General features: G+C 40.3%; 1 protein-coding gene across 1 annotated transcript in view; it reads right to left on the bottom strand.

The window, feature by feature from the left end:
- ADK (adenosine kinase) overlaps window positions 1-19,540 on the bottom strand; it is a 563,842-nt gene that overhangs the window by 276,270 nt on the left and 268,032 nt on the right. Inside the window, exon 6 of the mRNA XM_014523581.2 lies at window positions 16,432-16,540. Within this exon, the coding sequence (XP_014379067.1) occupies window positions 16,432-16,540 (109 nt within the window). The remainder of the gene's footprint in view (window positions 1-16,431; window positions 16,541-19,540) is intronic.

The following is a 19,540-nucleotide window of genomic DNA, read 5'->3' as shown; positions in this document are numbered from 1 at the left end:
AGCAGGAATCTAGAATGCAGTTCCTGTAAGGGTAATGCCAATAGAAATGTTAAAATCCTCAGAATGGCCTGGGATGGGAAATAATATAAGGGTGATATTGTAATTATGAAGATGATAGTTTTAACATTTTCCTCATGTAATATCTGGAAGATAATAGCCTGTGTGTTGGATCAAAACTTAAGCCCTTCCATAATTTTGAAAATACCAAATCACTTGTTTACAAACCCCCAGTAAATTCAGTTTATACATGGTTTTTTTTTGGTTTTTTTTTTTTTTTTGGGGGGGGGGGGGGTTCAGCTATGGTAGTTATTAGTTAGTTGTAACCACTTTTTCTTCAAGCAGAACTTCTCATGCTATATTTATCATTTGCAGAGCTGTTTTCATATGTTCACTTTCATAAATTGCTTGTATACCAGGGAACAGGATTATACAGAAACGGGCAACATTGTTTGTTGTCTCAAAGTGGATAGTTTAAAGTGTCCCAGAAAGCATGCTGGGGGTCTCTGGTTTATCTTAAACCAGGAAGGGGTCTGGAACAGACATTGCATAAACTGGTTTGAGCCAAATTAGTTAAGTCTGACAGTACATTCAATCAGGTTTATCTTAAACCGGTTCCAGCCATTTTCAAACTGGTTTATGTGCACTGAACATCTGTTCTGTTACATGTTTAAACCAGTTTCTGATCACTTAAATCAGTTTGTGTATAATGTCTCTCCCTAGCCTTTATGAGTCACATTCCTTCAGTTTGTATAAGAGACAAACCTACATTCATTAATTGCTCTGAGAAATCACATTTATCACAGGCAATCATTATGGTAAATAGAATAGCAAAAAGATTTATTATACAAGCAACATAAATCACATAAGGACCTAAAGATCATAGAGATATAATATAAGACATTAACATAAACATTAAAGCGTATCCCTTATATAATTTTTTCCCATTCAATTTTTGGGAAGCATTATGCAGATGACCCCCCCACCCCCGCCCAAGATATGTATATGTCTGTTATGACAGTTGTTACTCTGAATTTACAATTGTATTTAAGATATATAGAAATATATACACATCCTTTCAATCAATAAACTGTTAGCTAAATTTCCTTGGCTGTCAATTATTCAAGAGAGATATAGACTCTCCCTCATTCTAGTCAAGGCTGAAAAAGATCAATCTCTGCATGAGATAGCTTCCAGGTGTTATTCGCCTGAGAGCAGATTCCTCCTGATAAAAGTTTTTCTTTTGAAATGTAAACCACAATTGCTTACCATTATTGCCTTTATCCAAATATACTTTGAAAGTTATGTCACCTTTCTGACGGACTGATATGCATAGCCATACCAAATGCAAACACTGAGGGCATTTTTACATGTGCTTTGGGACATGGTGTCAAGCACTTTGATTAGCAAACCATGCTAATTAGAAGTGTCCGCACGTCACATGTATCAGTGTCCCCATGCTGAAAAAATGGTCAATATGTTTTATTTCAAAATGCCCAAACGCCATTTTTTTCAGTGCAGAGATGCAAGGGGACATTGATACACATGACGCAGAAGGCTGCTGGAGCATGTCAATTTCCATGCTCCAGCAGACTCGATTAATCAAGTCTGTTCCGATGCACTGGATTTCCAGTGTGTCAGAGCAGGCTCCCTGAACATGTACAGTAGCCCTCAGAGATTAACCTCAGTGCTATATACACATACACACCCACATGTGCACGTGTGCGCACATACACATGCAAATTCTCAGAGATGAACTTCAGTGCTATATATATTAGACACACACAGCCATCCCAAATGCAAACTCTCAGAGACTCATCTCAGTATATATATGTGTGTCTGCGTGTAGCACTTGTCTCTCATATATATATGGGAATCTCTTGGAGTTTGCATTTGGGATGGCTATGTATAGTATAGTGCAGTGTAGTATAGTATAGCATAGTATAGATTCCACATACACACACACACACACACACACACACACACACACTTAGGTTAGTCTATAAAGTGCAAACGTACCCTCCCTTTTGCTTCCCTTTTATAAGCTAGGGTTTTTCTGAAGTACAAACAGCCCTTTTCTCCCTTCTCGAGGGCCAACCAAAAAGCCAACTTAATTCATGGAGCTGCTTCAAATGAACTCTCAACTATTTATAGGAATCACCCAGCTCCTTCCCAATTGAAATTGATAATCAGATAGTATGGATAATCCAAAACCTACCGGGCCTCGAAGAGGCAGGCAACTCTGTTACAAAATGAAAGTCCAATCTCCAAGTGGTATAATTTTGTGTACAGGCAACCCCCGCTTAACACTGTTTCGCTTAGCGCTATAACACTCATTTTAAATTGATACCTGATTTCACTTAGCGCTCAGTGAGTTTCACTATAACATTCGCGGTCACCATCTTGGGTCATTAAAAACAATTGCAGTCACTATCTTGGGTCGTCAAATACTTTTGGTTTGGCTTGACGTTCAGTTTTTCAGGAACCAATTAAGAGCACTAAGCGAGGTTGCCTGTATTAGCTTGTTTTTAATATGTTGTCATTGAAAGCTTGCCCAAGTGTCTTTGCAGAGCCTATACAATCTTTCCTTTTCCAACACAAAGTTGCTATTATGGCCATGTGTGCTAGTTCTGCATGCCACTAGTCTGCAATCAGCTGATGCCATTCTAAAATACAGTGTCTGACTTATGAAGGAACATGTTCAAGTTATATGTTCCATAGTTTCATAGTGCTTAGGGTCAGAAGGGACCTAAACAGATCATCAGGTCCGACCCCCTGTCCAAGGCAGAAACGAGTGCTGGGGTCATAACACCCCAGCCAAATATCTATCCAGCCTCCTCTTGAAGACCCCCAAGATAGGAGAGAGGACAACCTCACATGGGAGCCCATTCCAGAGCCTGGCATCCCTAACCATAAAGTAATGCCTCCTGATGTCCAGCCTGAACCTTCTCTCTAACAATTTGTGGCCGTTATTCCTAGTAACCTCCAGTGGTGCCCAGGGGAACAGAGCTTCACCCAATTTCCGCTGATCCCCCCTGGTCAGTTTGTAGATGGCCACCAGATCCCCTCTGAGCCTTCTCTTGTGCAGGCTGAATAGATTCAGGCCCTTTAGCCTCTCTTCATAGGGCCTGACCTGCTGCCCCTTGACCATGCAAGTGGCCCTCCTCTGGACCCTCTCAATGCTAGCCACATCCCTCCTGAAGTGCGGTGCCCAGAACCAGACGAAGTAATCCAACTGTGGCCTGACCAACACCGCATAGAGGGGAAGGATCACCTCCCTGGACCTGCTTGTGATGCATCGGTAGACGCACGACAAGGTGCGGTTAGCCTTACTGGCTGTTTCTTCGCATTGGCAACTCATGTTTATCTTGGAGTTAACAATGACTCCAAGATTCCTTTCTGTCACTGTGTTGATAAGAAGGGTGTTCCCCAGCCTATAGGTGTGCTGCTGGTTCCTTCTCCCTAGATGAAGCACCCTACACTTGTCTGAGTTGAATTACATTCTATTCTCATCCGACCACCTCTGTAACCTGTCTAGATCTAGCTGGAGTCTGTCCCTCCCCTCCAGCATGCCCACCTCACCCCAGATGTTGGTATCATCAGCATATTTGGACAGCATGCTTTCCACACCCACATCAAGATCACTGATAAAGATGTTAAACAGTACAGGCTCCAGGACCGAGCCCTGGGGGACTCCACATATGAATTTTTGCCACTCTACAACTTAAAAACCAAGGACTGTCCTGCCATTTTGTTAAAAGCAAATGCTAAAGTACAAATTCCTAAATTTTAAGAGCTTTAAAAGCATTCAAAACAAAAGAAAAAATTATGGCTTAAAACCATAGTTCATGGGTAACTACCTGTTGAGAAGCAATACTGCAGGAACCATGACAGGGAACGGTGCCTGAAATTCTATCCATTCCCATCATGCACCTGTTGCATTCTTCTTCCTTCATGCATCATCACAAGAAGCAACCTTTTAGCAGCATAAATTGTTCCTTCATTTGAATCTGTGCATATCTATTTTTTCCACATACAGTTATTTATGTGTAAATGAGAGTATAATTGGCCTCCAAATCTCACTACTCTACTGTTGAAGCAGCTTGATTCTAAGAATTCAGGTTGAATTTTCAGGTACTCCTGTTTGAAAACCACTTTGTTGCTTGTAAAACAGAGCACATTGGATCAAAAGATCCACAATGCCCATTTTAGTATAATTTTTCCAAACCAGAGCTGCATTTTAAGTAGCATCAGAAAAAGCTTTCGTCTGAAGAATGGTCTGAATTTAAAAAACACATGTTTATAGTGCAGCCATCGATAACAAAAGCAAAAAATAGGGAAAGTAATATTACAGATTTCCATGCCTTTACATGTTACTGGGATCAACTCTAATAAAAGAAATGTGGAACCCTAAGCTTAGATCTTTTGTGCACGCTTAAATACTGATAATTTATTAGTAGCATTCTTTTTCTGTTCAACTTTTTATTTTAAATAACTATTATCTCAATCTGACCCTTTGTGTTAATGTTAAATTTCATTTAGGAGAGAAATCTTTACAGCAGGTTTAAATTCAATCTGAATTTATTTTAAGAAATAGCAACATCCTCAAATGTTATAAGATACAGCCTGATAACAATGCAACTCAGACCTGTATACTTCCAAATTTCCCTGTGCTTTGGTTTTGAGATCTCTCTTTAACAAAGTTGACATGGTAACAGACTAAATTCTTATATCCTCATAAGGATAGCATCTAATAAAGATTGACAAGCAGGAGGATAGCAGTAAAAATCTCCTTCAAATTGACTCAACACACCCCTTAGAATACAGAGGCTTCCCATTTTAATTTACATTTAAATAGTGTGTTAAGTCTGCCCAGACTTTACATATAATTTGAGACTCAATGTCCCTAAAGGCAGAGTCATCTGGGAGAGCAGAATAAGTATGTTTTCAGGCCTCTGCTGCAAAATCTGTTGGCAGTCCAATCAGTGTAGATTTTCATGCTAAGGTTTCCTCCCCCTGGTGGTAGTGTTGGGGCTGATGAATATCTATTTTCACTCACTCACTGTCTTGTATAAAGCCTGATTTAGGTTTTGCAGTTGAAGCAGCTCATTACCGATAGACTGGTTTAGCATTTGTGCAGATTTACAAATTCTGCTAATGAAATAAAAGCATGCCCTTTTGCTGCTTCTCATTTTTCTAGGAAGCAGTATATTTTTAAATGGGAAATGCAATTACAACCATTATGTCAATGAAAATTACATGCTGGGTTTATCTCTGTAGGTATCTGTCAAATGCAAAACGTACACAACATCTTCAGAGTAATAATGATGTTTTATCATTTTAATTACAAACACTTTGAAAAAAATCCCTAAAGTGTACCAATTGGGGTGGTCTAAATTAACAGTAGCTTGATAGCCCAAGGGTAGCAAAAATAGATTGAGCTACCAAATTTCATAGTAGTTATAGCAGCTGTCTTCTTGCCTCAGGGAACCTGGGTATTTAACAAAGCAGACAGCTTGGCATTGGCATCTGATTAGCAATGTGTGCATTGCTGGATAGAATATGTGCAGCTCTATTGTTTCACTGTTTGATTAGGAATTTGGAGAGTTGTGACATCATGTAGCTCTTACAGTTCAGCTTCTGTATGCTCACTTATAGGTACAGTAAATGGATTGTGATATTTTCTCAGTTATCATTATCTATATGAAATGGGAACAGTCCATTTTTTAGTATTCAAAATGATCAATGAAACAGGACAGGATTTAAATGTCAGATACAGTTTCCTGTCTCTTCCATGCCAAAATCTGGTTGAACTGGCTGGATGAGTTTTTTTTAACTGGGAAGAGGGCAACATGAATCAGTTCTTCAGTTACTATAGAGAAATAAATCAGTTGGGTTTTTTAAAAAATCTATTTACATGAATGTGAATTTGGAAGGGAGACTTTCTCTCCAGGAGGGATGGCTCAAATGAAGATTCAAATAGCTATTTTCTTAACCCCATAACAGATGGGTGGTTGGGGCACTCATCTGGGATGTGGGAGATCAAGGTTCAGAAAACCCAAATAAATGGTAAAAAATTGTCTTGGTTTAACAGGCTTTATCTAAAAGCCCTTGTCTAGAGGAAAAATCTTTGTGCAAACACAGATACTACTCTAAGGTCATGGTCTGAACTCCATACTGCCAAAAAAAGATCCCCCACGTGGCTCTTCCCTCCTTATTCTTTAAGTATACATCACAAATTATTGGTGCTCGTTGGCAGAGTTCAAATCACTGAACTCGTTGCAAACAGTCTACTTCAGCTAGAAGTACATTCTTTTACTCTATCAAATCCATCTGAGGTAATAAGACTTGATGTTTTATTCAACAGAGCTGAGGAAAATTGTTGCACAATAGGTTAATTCAAAATGGCAGCATAGAAAATGCATCTGTCAGTGGGGATCAAATTACAGGGCAAGCTCCTCTCAATGCTTAGAAAAACAAGTCTGCAGTTCTACAGATTATGTGCATGTGTGTGTTTAAAGGGGTGGGAAAGGAGCTAAATATCTGAGCTAACCTCCAATTAAAGTCAATCATAAAAACAGCCAATGTAATGAGTGTGGATTTCTTTGGGTAATTATAACACCAACCACTTTTTTTTCTCTTTTAAATCTGTAATTCTGCCTTCTTGTTATTGCTTGCTTTGTCATTAATCGCCTCAGGAACTTGATTTCCTAGCAACAGACTCTGCCACCAAACATTTGGCTCCTGTTCAACATTTTCTTTGTGAAAAATGGCACTGCTGTTGCCGCCTGGCTGTTGCAGCTAGACTGGCTGTGTAAGTGCTCTAATAATGCATTCTTAAAAATCACATGATAAGAGGAGCAATGACTGAGCTTCACTAATTACTGGGCTAAGGAAGTCTATCTACAATTTGAAGGCTACTGGGGTAGAGGAAGGGTGAGGGGGTAAAAAGAGTGTGCATATTTTCTCTTATAAATAAAGATCATTAATAACCTGGTGGTGCACACTTACAAATAAACATTTTTAATCTCTCTGTTAGGCTCCTGCTTATTTGCCAGTTGTGAAAAGGAAAGGTAACCTCTCTCAAAATGTTGCTCAGGGATTTATTCACCACTAGCTACAAATCATTTACCTTTAAATAATGGGCCGTTGTGACTCTCAATCTGAAAACAAAATAAAACATTTAATTCTGAGCTATTTTTCTACATACATTACTTGAGAAGACAGTGGTAGAGACATCAGTATACAAAAGCACCTTCTGAAATGGTAGTCTGAGGCTTCATTGTGTGCCTTCTCAACATTCAAAAGGTATCATGGTACTAAGCTAATGCATCACGGTGATAATTTACGCAGTCCTTTTGTTCACATTTTGATTGGTTTCCTTTTCTTTAAGAGGAAGGAAAAGAAAAGGCTCTCTCTCAATTTATAGGACAGGAAATGTGTGTGTGCCATGTTTGAAAGCCTGAGAACATGTGGATATTGCTTCCAATGCAGTTATAGGACCTGCCCATGGTAGACAGTAATGTGTTTCTTTTTTTTCATAACTTTAAGAAAGCACAGCATCAGAAAAGGGCAGTTTTGGAAATAGCAAAATATAACTGGCCGTTGAAATAACATAGCAACTATATGCTGCTAAGAATTATTCCCAAAAATGTCATTTCATAGATGTAGTGATGTAGGCAACACTGTCAGAGTTTTATGGTGTAGAGGATCAATGGAGACAAAAGAACTGTAGTTTCCCACAGCTATGAACATTTAGTGGATATTTTGATTCTTGCCAGTCTCTGTGTGTCACTTGTTTCCCATAATGCCTACAAAGTGCCAGGGTATTTTAATATACAAAACTATCACAATCCATCTTAAATTATCATAATCATCATATCAGTAAATTACAATAAAAATGGCTTCATTTAACATGCCTCTGAAAGGAGGAGACAGCACAAAAGAAATTTCATTTATACTTGCATTGTTATAATAATCACATTTTTTCTGAAGTAGAATAGTAAAAAAACATGTAAAAATGATGTGAAATATTAAAACTGTGCTACGCATTGCTGACATCAAGCTTATGTTTTGACAGGCTCTTGCTGAAACTAGATAATTCTGCCATCAAGCCCTTGCTTGATACCCCAGTATCTCCTTGCTTAGACAAGCTTTTAGGAACTGTGAGAAAGTAAATATAAAAATATCAATGAGACACAGTGAGTGCATCTACATGAGATGCTAACTGCGCAGTTGCCTAACCCTACATGTATTTATCCACCTTAAATACATGACATCCTACATTTCAAAAATAACCTAAAAGCAGAATGCATATGCTTGAGAAGTACTATTTTTTTTTTAAATCTGTGTTTGTCATTACTTTTATGAAAAAATGAATACTGAAGAATGTAATTGTACTGTAATTGCATAATTTTTTAGTTTGTGGTGATCATTTTTTTAAATAACTTCCATTACATTACTGGTTAACTAAACATTATCAACTCAAACAAAATAGATAAGATTTAAAAGCTGCCTTTTATTAAAGCACAACAGATATTTTTGGACTATTCTCTTCAAAGTGAATGCATATGATTTAGACGAGTGCTGCCCAACTCATCCAGCCCCATGAGCCAGAAGAGTGACACGGAGCCAGTCTGTGGGCTGGATCTGAAGCACAGAGCCACATCATCTGGCCCGCTGAGGTTCAAATTTGGCAGCCCCAGTGTTATTTGCTGCAGCTCCCGGGGAAGTAATAGCCACCACTACTCCCACCACCCATCAAATTTATGGTCCCACAAGCAGCCCCACAGGCCAAATAATGCAGCTCCATGATCCAGATCTAGTCCACAAGACTCTCCATGGGTCTAGAAATTTGGCAGCAGAACAAGTGGCAGGAGTGTTAGTTGCTATGGCTGTGGGAACTCCAGCAGTTAATACTGCCATTGCTCCCCACACTGTCAAATTTCTGGATCTGTTATGAGCTCTACTACAGGCCAGATGACACAGCTCAGTGAGCTGGATCTTACCCATGGGCCACATCTTGGTCACCCCTGATCTGGACAGTTTTAGAAGATTTTATTCTACAAACAATGCTAATAGAGGGCAACATCATTCAAAAAAAAGTTTCTGTAATGTAGTGGTTATTAGATAGACACTTGGCTGGAACAGTCTAGACAGGGATGAGCCCAATTTGAGTAGGGGGTAGACTAGATGACTCTGTGAGGTCCCTTCCAATCCTACTTTTCTATGATCGATGAACTAGACAGCTAAAAAAAATCAACTGAAGGTATCTAAGTCAGTGTGTGCATGGTAATGTACATTAAACTTCAACTGGGAATGCTCTCATTTAGGTATAAAGGGGTTTTCAAATCACTGTAGCTTAATGGTCCTAGCTGAGATCATGAACTAGTTTTAAAACTTATACCAGTAATCTTTAAGTACTAACAAACTTCACTGGTTTACCAACACAAACACACAGGAAAGTTCAGGCTTTTCTGGATTGTGGTGAAGTAGCATCTTATGAAAACCAGGCTGACAGTCATGATACCAAGATCTAGGCATGACCATCTCCTATGAAAGTGGAATGGTAACTTGTGATACCAAGTGGTAACTTGTGATAACCAAGGCACCAGCTGTGTATAACCAGGCCATAAGGTCAGAAATCTTCACTGCTCTGACTCCTTGTCAGCAATGGTTCTTGGATACTGGGGAACTTGATGCTCACAAGCCATGCCAACACAAAAGTTAAGCATAAGAGGAACTATAGACCATCACCAATATTAAAGATGCTGCAAGTGACAGTCATACTGTTTTTTCATGAACAAAGTGAAATAAAGAGCTGGACACTCAAGAAATTCTTGCAAATGTTAAATGGCATAGATTGGGAATAGATTCATTTAATATGCTAGCACTGATATTTTGCAGTCTTTTTTTTACTTTACAAGGCATAACTTTAAAAATTAATTTGAAGATGTTCCTTACCCACAATCTATTTTTTTTCCTCTGATGGAAAGATGCACTAGGTATTCAACTAATTGAATGATTGAATTGGTGTGACATTGTTGTAATCGGTCAACAGTAAAACTGACTGCAATACCATGTGAGTTACTATATTGAGAACAATAATTACAATCAATATTGCAATTTCCCATGCTCAGTAAGGAGCTCCTGCTTAGGGTCAAAAGAAAAACTGATGTAAAGAAAGAACTTCCAAGACTACATAGCCATAAAGCATAAATGCTATCACAGCAGCAAGTGACACTGCTTCTTCTACTCAGCACCTTCAACAACAAACATTAAATGAATGTGGGTACAGTATTGACTAAGAAATTGAATAAGACTAACTGGGGAAATAGGGATGTGGACCTTCCCTTTATGGCAGCAGTATAAAATACACAGAGAAAAGCTAAAATGTATCTGGTTGTATGACAATGCAAAATCAACTGTCAGAATGGAGTTAGACTCCTACAAGGTGTCCTACAAAAAGGGCATATTCTGTTTTCTTCAATTTTTCCATTATTGTGTGGCTAAACAGAAAATTGCAGGTCAAAAGAGATGTAAATCTGAGAGCAAAATAAAAATTCTCAGAAGACCTTCTCCCAACTTTTCCTGCTCTCCTTAACAATCTTTAACAAGCAGAGTTTTCTTATAGGACATACAATTTCAGTTTTTTGACATATATGATAATATTGAAAGTGGTAGCCAAAATTTTCCAACATAACTATTTAAAATTAAGCACAAAAGTAAGTGCTCCCATAGTCTTCAGCAGGTGTTACAAATGGTCATCGCATCTGAAAAACCAGTCCACTTACTTAAATATGTAACTATTCAACAATTATAGCTGCAAAGCATCCAACATATCTGAAAATCAGACCATTAACGTGTCTCACTACGGACCTAAATCACACCAATTCTGAATGTTTTGATTATAACTTGTAGGTGTTCAATAATGCAAGTCTTTTAAAGAAGGTACACACTGATGGAAGAAAACCACTAAGAACAAATTTAAACAAGTAAGATCCAACTAAGGTTTCAAGGTAAGGGCTGGTTAACAACTCCAAAAGCAGAGTGGTGATGTGCACCCTTGGTAGAACTCTTGACTTATGCTTGAAATAAATATAATCACTGAGAACAGGAGAAGGCTGCTAAAGCCCAATGAAAACCAGCCATAAGCTGCCAACAGTGATGTGTAATCAGGCACCAGTGGTGCAGCTGATGCAGAATGAATGAGGAGAGGAGATATTATGCCAATGGAACAAATTGCTGGCAACGTTGTTTCAAACTTGGGAGAAGAAAGGAGAAGGAAGAGACTTGAGGGTATCTATATGAATAGGTGATAAAACTGTAGATCATTTTATAACTAATGTAACTTAAACATGCCTTTTTCCCTGTCTTTCCCTTTGTCTTTCATTTACACCTCTTTTTCATTTTCCAAGCTTTAGAGAAATGACTCCATCTCTACCACGTCTTGTTTCTATCCATGGTTTTCAGGGTTCTCTTTTTGGCAAATTTTTCTCAGATCTGTTTAGTCAATCTTATCACCAGATGGCTAAAAGGAATTCATTGTGTTCCTACGCAGTAAAAAGTTCTTTTTCAGGGCTCTGTCATGGGTCTATTTTTTGTTTGTTTTTTTGTTCATCCTCTACCTGTTTCTCAGTGTGTGACTTGATTAGATTTCAGAGCTGAGTTTCATCTACATGCTGTTTTGCTGAATGATGCATTGGCAAGGCATCTGTACCTAGTCTAGTAAGTATGTGTAGGTGATCAAAGAGTATTTCAAAACTCTTCTGGGAAAGAATTGCACTCTTGAGCCTAGAACATGGAACTGCTTAATAGGGCTGTGTGCAGCTTCAGTTGCTGATTCGATTCGGTGGAGATTCAGCCCGATTTGGCAGCCAAATCTCCAAATCTGAATCAAATCAGGAGACCCTTTAATCTCTCTGAATCGAATCAGAACCCTCCGAATGAATTTGGAGAGATTCGGAAAGATTCAATGATTTGGACATAGACACAGCTTTAACTGTTTTTTCTACGTACCTCAAGGTACTAGGTGTCTTGTGAATGCTAAGACGGTGGGGCAGATGGAGCATCCCATGGAAATGCGCAGGGGTGGAGGGTCCCAGTGCGCTTAGTGGCGGACCTGGAAGTGGACCAGAAGCACTTCCGGTCCACTTCTGGGTTCACCGCGGAGCGCACAGGACCGCCCCCCACTGGTGCCTCCTGGGTCTGGGGGGGCACTCGGGGTCCCTCTGCAGCCAATCGCCGAGCTGGTGGAGTGCAGGGGGGGGGGGGACCGCTGGCAAGCATGCAGGGCTGTGTGCTCCCTGGCAGACCCAGAAGATCCAGGTTCACTGCCAAGCACATGGAGGGCCCCCCTGCACTCCTGTGGGATGCTCCATCCACCCCACCATCTCAGTGCTTGCAAGCTGCACCTGGTACCTCGAGGTATGTAGAAAAACATTTAAAGCTGTGTCTATGGCCGAATTGCTGATTCTCTGAATCAACATCAAATCAGATTCGACCGAATCAAATCAGAACAGTGATCCAAATGAACGAATCAAATGCGGCCCACTTTGCACACCCCTACTGTTTAATAGACTCAGGATAACATTTGTTTTGAATTAAGTATTCCTGACTTTAGTAGCAAGTGAATATGAAACTGTATTTTGATAATCTTTCCACATATTGCAACAAATTCAAAGAAAAACAAAACGCCTGGTCAGTCTGGATGCAGAACTTTATTACCTAGGTAGTATTTGTTTAATTTCTGCTGAGATCTCCCACTCAGAGTAGAAAATTATACTAAGAAAGGAAATATATTCAAGAAACTAGAATACCATTGTGCTATTTACCCTTTGCCTGCCAGAGTGTAACATAGGCAACCTGCATAAGTGCTTGAAAATCTTCTGTTCCACTGACCTCCTATGCCTACTTAACTGTGAATTATGTAAGTCTAATGATATTTAATAAGAAATAGAACTTGTTCACATGGACAAAAGAATGTATTAAAAGCATGGAAAACAGGCAACAAAGGGATCCACTGCTGATATTCCATAGCACTGTTAAGTACTATGTTTCATGAGTAATGCCAAAAAATAAATGAACAGACAGTATCATGTGCGGATAATATTTTATCTAATATTTACTGCCAATTTGTCTGAGGGCCTTGCAGCTATCCATATGCATATCCAAAGTGGAGACTTTTAGAAATAATGACAGACTAGACAAAGGCTACGCATATATTTAATTATAAGAATAAACACTCAGCCAAGCAAATAAAACAACAAATCACTGATCCCTAATACAGATGGAATAGTTTACACTGGGATGGCCAACCTGTGGCATGTGTGCAACAAGAAGCATGCACAGCCATTTTGTTTGGCCTATACAAGATGTGGGAGGGAGCAGAGAGAACAGCAGCAACTAGAGAGAAAAGCAATGGATCAGGCAGGGGAAGACAATCATAGTGGGACTTGGGGAGGGCGTGGGGTTTTGTGGCACACCTACCAAAACATTGGCCCTTACTGGTTTAGAAAATTGTGAGCAACTTTAACATTAAAACACTTCTAGAAAGTCATGAAAAACACCTTTAGGCTGCTCACAGATGTTATGATCACACAATAGAGATCTGAGGAATTCTGTGTGCAATTGGAATTTAACGAATTTTATGCCAATGGGCACCCCTTGCACAGGGCCATTTAAACCCCATCAGCTGCAGCATGGAGCTTTACATGGTCCTGATCACAGGGAACTGATGAGCTCTCCCACATGAGGACATGAAAGACCTGCGCTGCAAGGCAGGGGATATTTGGGGTCCTGGATTCAGGACCTGACCCAGGGCTTCCATCTTCAGTTGCTTGTTGATATCAGCAGCCCCCAACCTAGGACACATGCCACACATTTAATTTAAAGGTGTGGAACACCCTTGTGGCTGGTTTGCCATTTTAGTCCCCATAAGTTCCCCAAATATGTGGAACATTACAATTTATCATGCAATCACCATATTAATCACATTTTGCAATTCAGTACTCCTAATTTTTTGTCTTGAGTAGTGGTGGTGGCAATAATACACTTTGCAGAAGTCACAACAGAGAAATACTGTAATGAGTGAAGGATGCAAAAAACAAAATATTGATCTACTTTTTCTGTACTAATATTCTTAGGGTCCTTCCTAAAGCCAAATGTTCCCTTAATTTGAGCGCTCTCAAAACTTTCTCAAGCACTTCACAACTATTTATTTTTCCAGTCAAAGTGCACATCTTCAATTTTACCATATTTTCTTATATATAACAAGGTCCCAAATATAACACAAAAATACACAGTATAACACAATATTTTTGGAAGGTCCCAAGAAGGAAAAAAGATCCTATATCTTGGAGCATGGGCAAGTACTTGAGGTCTGGGCCTTCAGGGATGGAGGCTACATGCTGGGGCTGCAGGCTAGGGGCTACTAAGTAGGACTAGGGACCTGGGAACTGGAGGTTGCATGCCCAGGTTGGAGGCTTGAGAGCCAGGGCCATGTGCTGGCCCCAAGCCTGACATGCCAGATCTGGAGGTGTGCACCAGCCCCAAGACCACTGGATCTAGCCAGTGTGCAGGGTCTGGCCACAGGCCCATTACATGTGCAAGCCTGAGAGAGCATGTTGTTAGAAAGGAGGATGTTGTATAGGTCTGGACATTTGTTGGCAATGGAGGGTAGAGGGGAAGGGACCCCATAAAAATTAACACTGCCGCTCCCTGCCCCTGCTGCCAAATGTCCAGCCTCCATGGGGAGGCTGTTCCTTGCATATAATGAGCACTCCAATTTTTCCTAGCTGGTTTAGGGGAATAAGGTGCAAGTTATTTGTGAGAAAATGTAGTATTTTCAGTTTGAAAGAAAATTCTCAGCCTCTTGGTCAACAAAAAGAATAAAGCTTGGATGCCTCCTACGGAATATTCCTGACCAAAAAGATTAATCAGCTCCTCAACATGTAGCTGATGCAAACAGACTGAACACAAAAGACAGACTTCAAAACTAAAATTAGGATAGAGTAGACTGGATCTATACAACAAAATCCCTTTGTCACCTTGTATAACTTTTCACATGTTCTATGCAGTATCTCCATTGAGAATATTTTTTCTAAAAAATACATTACAATACTAACTGGTATTTATATGCAAGTATACTAAGATACAGAAAAACAAAAAAGCTTAGTGTAGAGCAGCTTTGCTAACATTTGTCATTCCTCTTTGCTGAACAATACTCTTAGCCTTTTTGCAATTTTTAGCCTACAGCACTTATCCCCAAGTGTGTCATTCAGAACAGACTACAGTATAATTATTTGGAAATGAAAACACAGTTCATTTTTTAAATATAAATTAAAAATGAGCAGGCTATTGAAGAAATATGTATTCTTGAAATGTATCTCAAATATGTGGCAGGAGCAGTGGGATGTCTTTCCTTTGTATAACCTTTTCAGTGTAAGTATTTTTTGACAGTTATAAAGGGGCAGTCTTGGCCATACACAAGAATCAATAACAACCATGTAAAGCCTACAGCAGTGCACACTAACAGGCTGTAGGAGACATTAACACTAGCTGAAAGAAATAACTGTATTTTCAATGAACTTGTTCCTCCTGGATAATCAATTTTTTACACTCTTTACCAGCTGTTCCCACATAGCTCAGGTAGCAGAATGGCAGCAGCTGTCATACGGAAACCATATATTATATGCATATTATGTGTTTTTAATCTATCATAGGTGTTGTATACATTTGCTAATTGTAATCAGTCATATCAACATCAGAGCAAAATGAAAACAAATTCACCTTTTGTATTTAGGCAGTATGCAGTCCACACAAATACACTAAGCTTCAATAAATTTCAAATAAACTAATTGCGGATTTAACTCTTGTCACCACTACTCCCCGCACCCCCCCCAAAAACCCCCAACTCTGATCCCAGAAATAGGATTTTATCATTAAATCATAGCTTTCCCCACCCCCGCCCACATTCAAGAGACTTGTCATGATCATTGTTTCTGAAATATTGAGTTATAAGGTGCCATGGTAATTACTATGGAATAAATAGCAATTAAGATTGTTCACACAAATAAGCTCAAACTGTTTGCAGTGAATAATTATGCTAATAGTGTTTTTCTACATAATCTGTGCATCCTTCACAACAATTTGCCAGCAAATGTGAAATGTAAATTTGATGCACTATTACAGAAGCTCTTAAAGTATTTTTGGTTTCTTATGGTTTCCTGCACTCATTTTAAGAAGCATATATCTAAAATGTACTAATATTGCTGTAAACGTAAAGATAAACAAATCAAACCACTTCATAGAAGTAGTAGTAATTTCCTTAGCCTTCTTTCACTATGTGCAAAATGTTTTCTACTACAGCTTAAATTTTATAGAGATTGCTGTAATACACAAACACTTGACAACTTTAAAATAAGCCAAACTTACTGCTATATAATAAACTTTGGCTTTTTCCACCATTTTCCAGTTCTTGTCCAGATCAAGATGCTTTTCCTTCTTATAACAATTAGCAGCAGCAAGATTAGCAACAAGGGACCTAAAATGTTAAAAGAAAAAGGCATCAATTACAGACAGTTTCAGCAGTGCTTTTCTTAACACGGTTTCAATTCTTCCACCAGGATCAAGGACTTTTTAAAGTAAATTACATCAGAGTGTAAAACAGAGAACAATAACAGGCAAGTAATATTTTAAAAGTGGCTATTTGATAATGTCTGCCTTTTTAAAAACAACATATTAATTCTCCTGCTTACAGTGTATGACATCATCCAGTTTCCTGCGATTATTTGTCCACATCCTAAAAATCAGTGGTATTAATGGCTTGTAGATGTTTTATGAAGGTGAGAGTTTATGATAACATTTTTCTTCCCCATTTATAGAATTTTAATTTAATTTGAAAGAACTCATAGCAATAAGCTGCCTCTCTAAAATCAATCAATTTATACATTTTTTTAGACTGAAACAATAGCTAGATGAAAATATTGCTATAAATAACATTTGTAGCTTAAGATGCTAAAAGGTTACTCACAGTTATTAATTTTAGGCACAAGCTAATTGTTGGTAATGTCAAGAATACTTGTTGGCTACTGCAATATTGACACTAAATACATACATACAGACATACTAGGGCTGTGTGAAATTTCGACAGCCGTTTCGTTTTGTACTTGGACATTTTGATGGTCGAAACACCGAATCCTAAATGAAACACAAGGCTCCGAAACAGCTCTGAAACAAAATGGGCCATCCAAAACCTTTTGGAAAATTTCCAAAATGATTCAGATGTTTCTGAAATGTTTTGGATGAGCTGATACAGAACTGTTTAGAAGGTGGGCTTGCAGGGAAAGATAAACTAAGAGGGAAGGAGAAGGGGTGGGGATGAGACTGTTCTGATATTGACATCTGTAGCTGGCCAGTGACAACAATCTGTCCCTGAGGTCCCTTCCAATCCCAGTGCTCTGGGAGAGGGACAGAGAAGCGCCATAAAAAGACTCTTTGTGAACTGCTGTATGCCATTTTGCAGCTGCATCTGTGAGTGTCTGGAGCAGCAGCAGAGAGCAACATCTGTAAGCTTGGCTTGCAGCTTGGTAGTGCCGTGCTATCAAGTTGTAGCCATTGCCATTAATCGTTTCCTATTTACCCTTCCCTACCCTGCCCCCACAATTCTGTTATTTGTTCTTCTTATTTCCCCCCCCCCCCCCCAAAAAAAAAAAAAAAAGAAAGAAAGAAAAGAAAGCAGTGCTTTGCCTGGAAAGCACTCAATACACGTACATATATTACACACACACTCACCCAGACACACGTTTTTTCCAGTACACAAAATATGAAGCATGCTGGAAAGGCAGGTGCCAGGTTCTCTGGCCAGGGCAGGAGAGGGGGCAGAGGGAAAGTTATAAGCCCCTCCACCCCCAAACTTTGACACAGCCTCTTCCCTAGCACTAGCAGGCATGAGGCTTCTGGTGCTAGTGGCATCTAGAAGGTAGGACCAGTGCCTGCATCTACACCCCCTCCAATAACACCAGCCATAATCATCATCCCCGGCACCACCAGAATGACAAGCAGCACCAGCATGACAGTCTCCTCCACCCCCATTTCAGTTCCCAACCTGAGCCTTCCAGTGCCAGAGGAGGAGCTGGATATGGAAGTAGGAGACCTGAGAGCCCTAGCAAAAGAAATTCTGGGGACTGAGAAGGAATCTGAGTTTGTGTTCTACTCTTCTCTAAGTTCCCCTAGAGCCAGGTCTCCTACCCTAGGAGGCAGTTCAGAGGAGACTGAGGTAGAGGTTGTGAAGGCAAGCAGCTCAGCTGAGTCCACTCCTCCTGTTGTTGTGCCTCTGCCTGCTGAGGAGGGGTTTCAGGCAAGCTCCACACCTGCATCCCAGAAGTGAGGAGGTAATGTGGTGTGGGATCATGTTGAGGTGGTAGATGATCCCAGGTATGCTATCTGCCTGCACTGCCGATATAAGACCAGTTGGGGCAAAGAGAAGAAACACCATGGGGATGCTGATGCATCTCTGCAGGCACCACCCCCTTGCTCCTCCTAAGCCTGGCACCAATGGGAGTGTGCCCAAAAAGAAGTCCCCCTCTCGCTCCAAAGCCCCCATTCCCCTGAAACAGAGGCACATCACCCTGGAACAGCAGGGGAAAGGTGGGCACACAGGGGGGAGTGTTGCAAAGGCAAGCGAGATCACAGAGAACATTGGGGATATACTTGCTCTGGATGGCTATTCCTTCTCCCTACTTGAGCAGCTAGGGTTCAGGCGGCTGATGGTGCTTGTGGCCACATCCTACCAAGTGCCCGCACACACCACGTTCAGCAAGATAGCGGTGCCCTCCCTGTATGAGGCATGCAGGGAGTACATGAGGGAGGAGCTGTGCAAGTCAGGTCCACAGGTGGCCTTGCACTTCTCCACATCAAAAGACATCAAGAAAAGTCTTTCATGAAAATGGCTTTTCCATCACATTTTTCAAGCCCTTGGGTCACCAGCTAGTGATAACAGGAGCAGGACTGTGAGCATTGGAAGCTCCTATTAATGAACTGGAATGAAGCTGGCACTTATAAGGTCATTTGGCACTTGGACAAGGCAGGAATGTGATTTGGCAGCTATAATTATGCCTGAACAACCCTCTTTAGGGTCCGCTCTGCTCGCCCCATATGGTAGGGGGCTAGAAAAGGTGCCATAAACATAGTCGGCCTTCATAGATTCATAGATGCTAGGGTTGGAAGGGGCAATAGATCATCGAGTCCGACCCCTTGCATAGGCAGGAAACAGTGCTGGGTCTAGATGACCCCAGCTAGATGCCTGTCTAACCTCCTCTTGAAGACCCCCAGGGTAGGAGAGCACCATCTCCCCTGGGAGCCCATTCCAGACCTTGGCCACTCTAACTGTGAAGAAGTTCTTCTTAATGTCTAGTCTAAATCTGCTCTCTGCTAGCTTGTGGCCATCATTTCTTGTAACCCCGGGGGCGCCTTGGTGAATAAAACCTCACCAATTCCCTTCTGTGCCCCCATGATGAACTTATAGGCAGCCACAAGGTCGCCT

This window comes from Alligator sinensis, unplaced genomic scaffold, assembly GCF_000455745.1.
Source record: "Alligator sinensis unplaced genomic scaffold, ASM45574v1 scaffold109_1, whole genome shotgun sequence".
Taxonomy (NCBI): Eukaryota; Metazoa; Chordata; order Crocodylia; family Alligatoridae; genus Alligator; species Alligator sinensis.
Note: the sequence above shows the minus strand (reverse complement) of the source record. Positions and strands in the feature narration are given on the sequence as shown.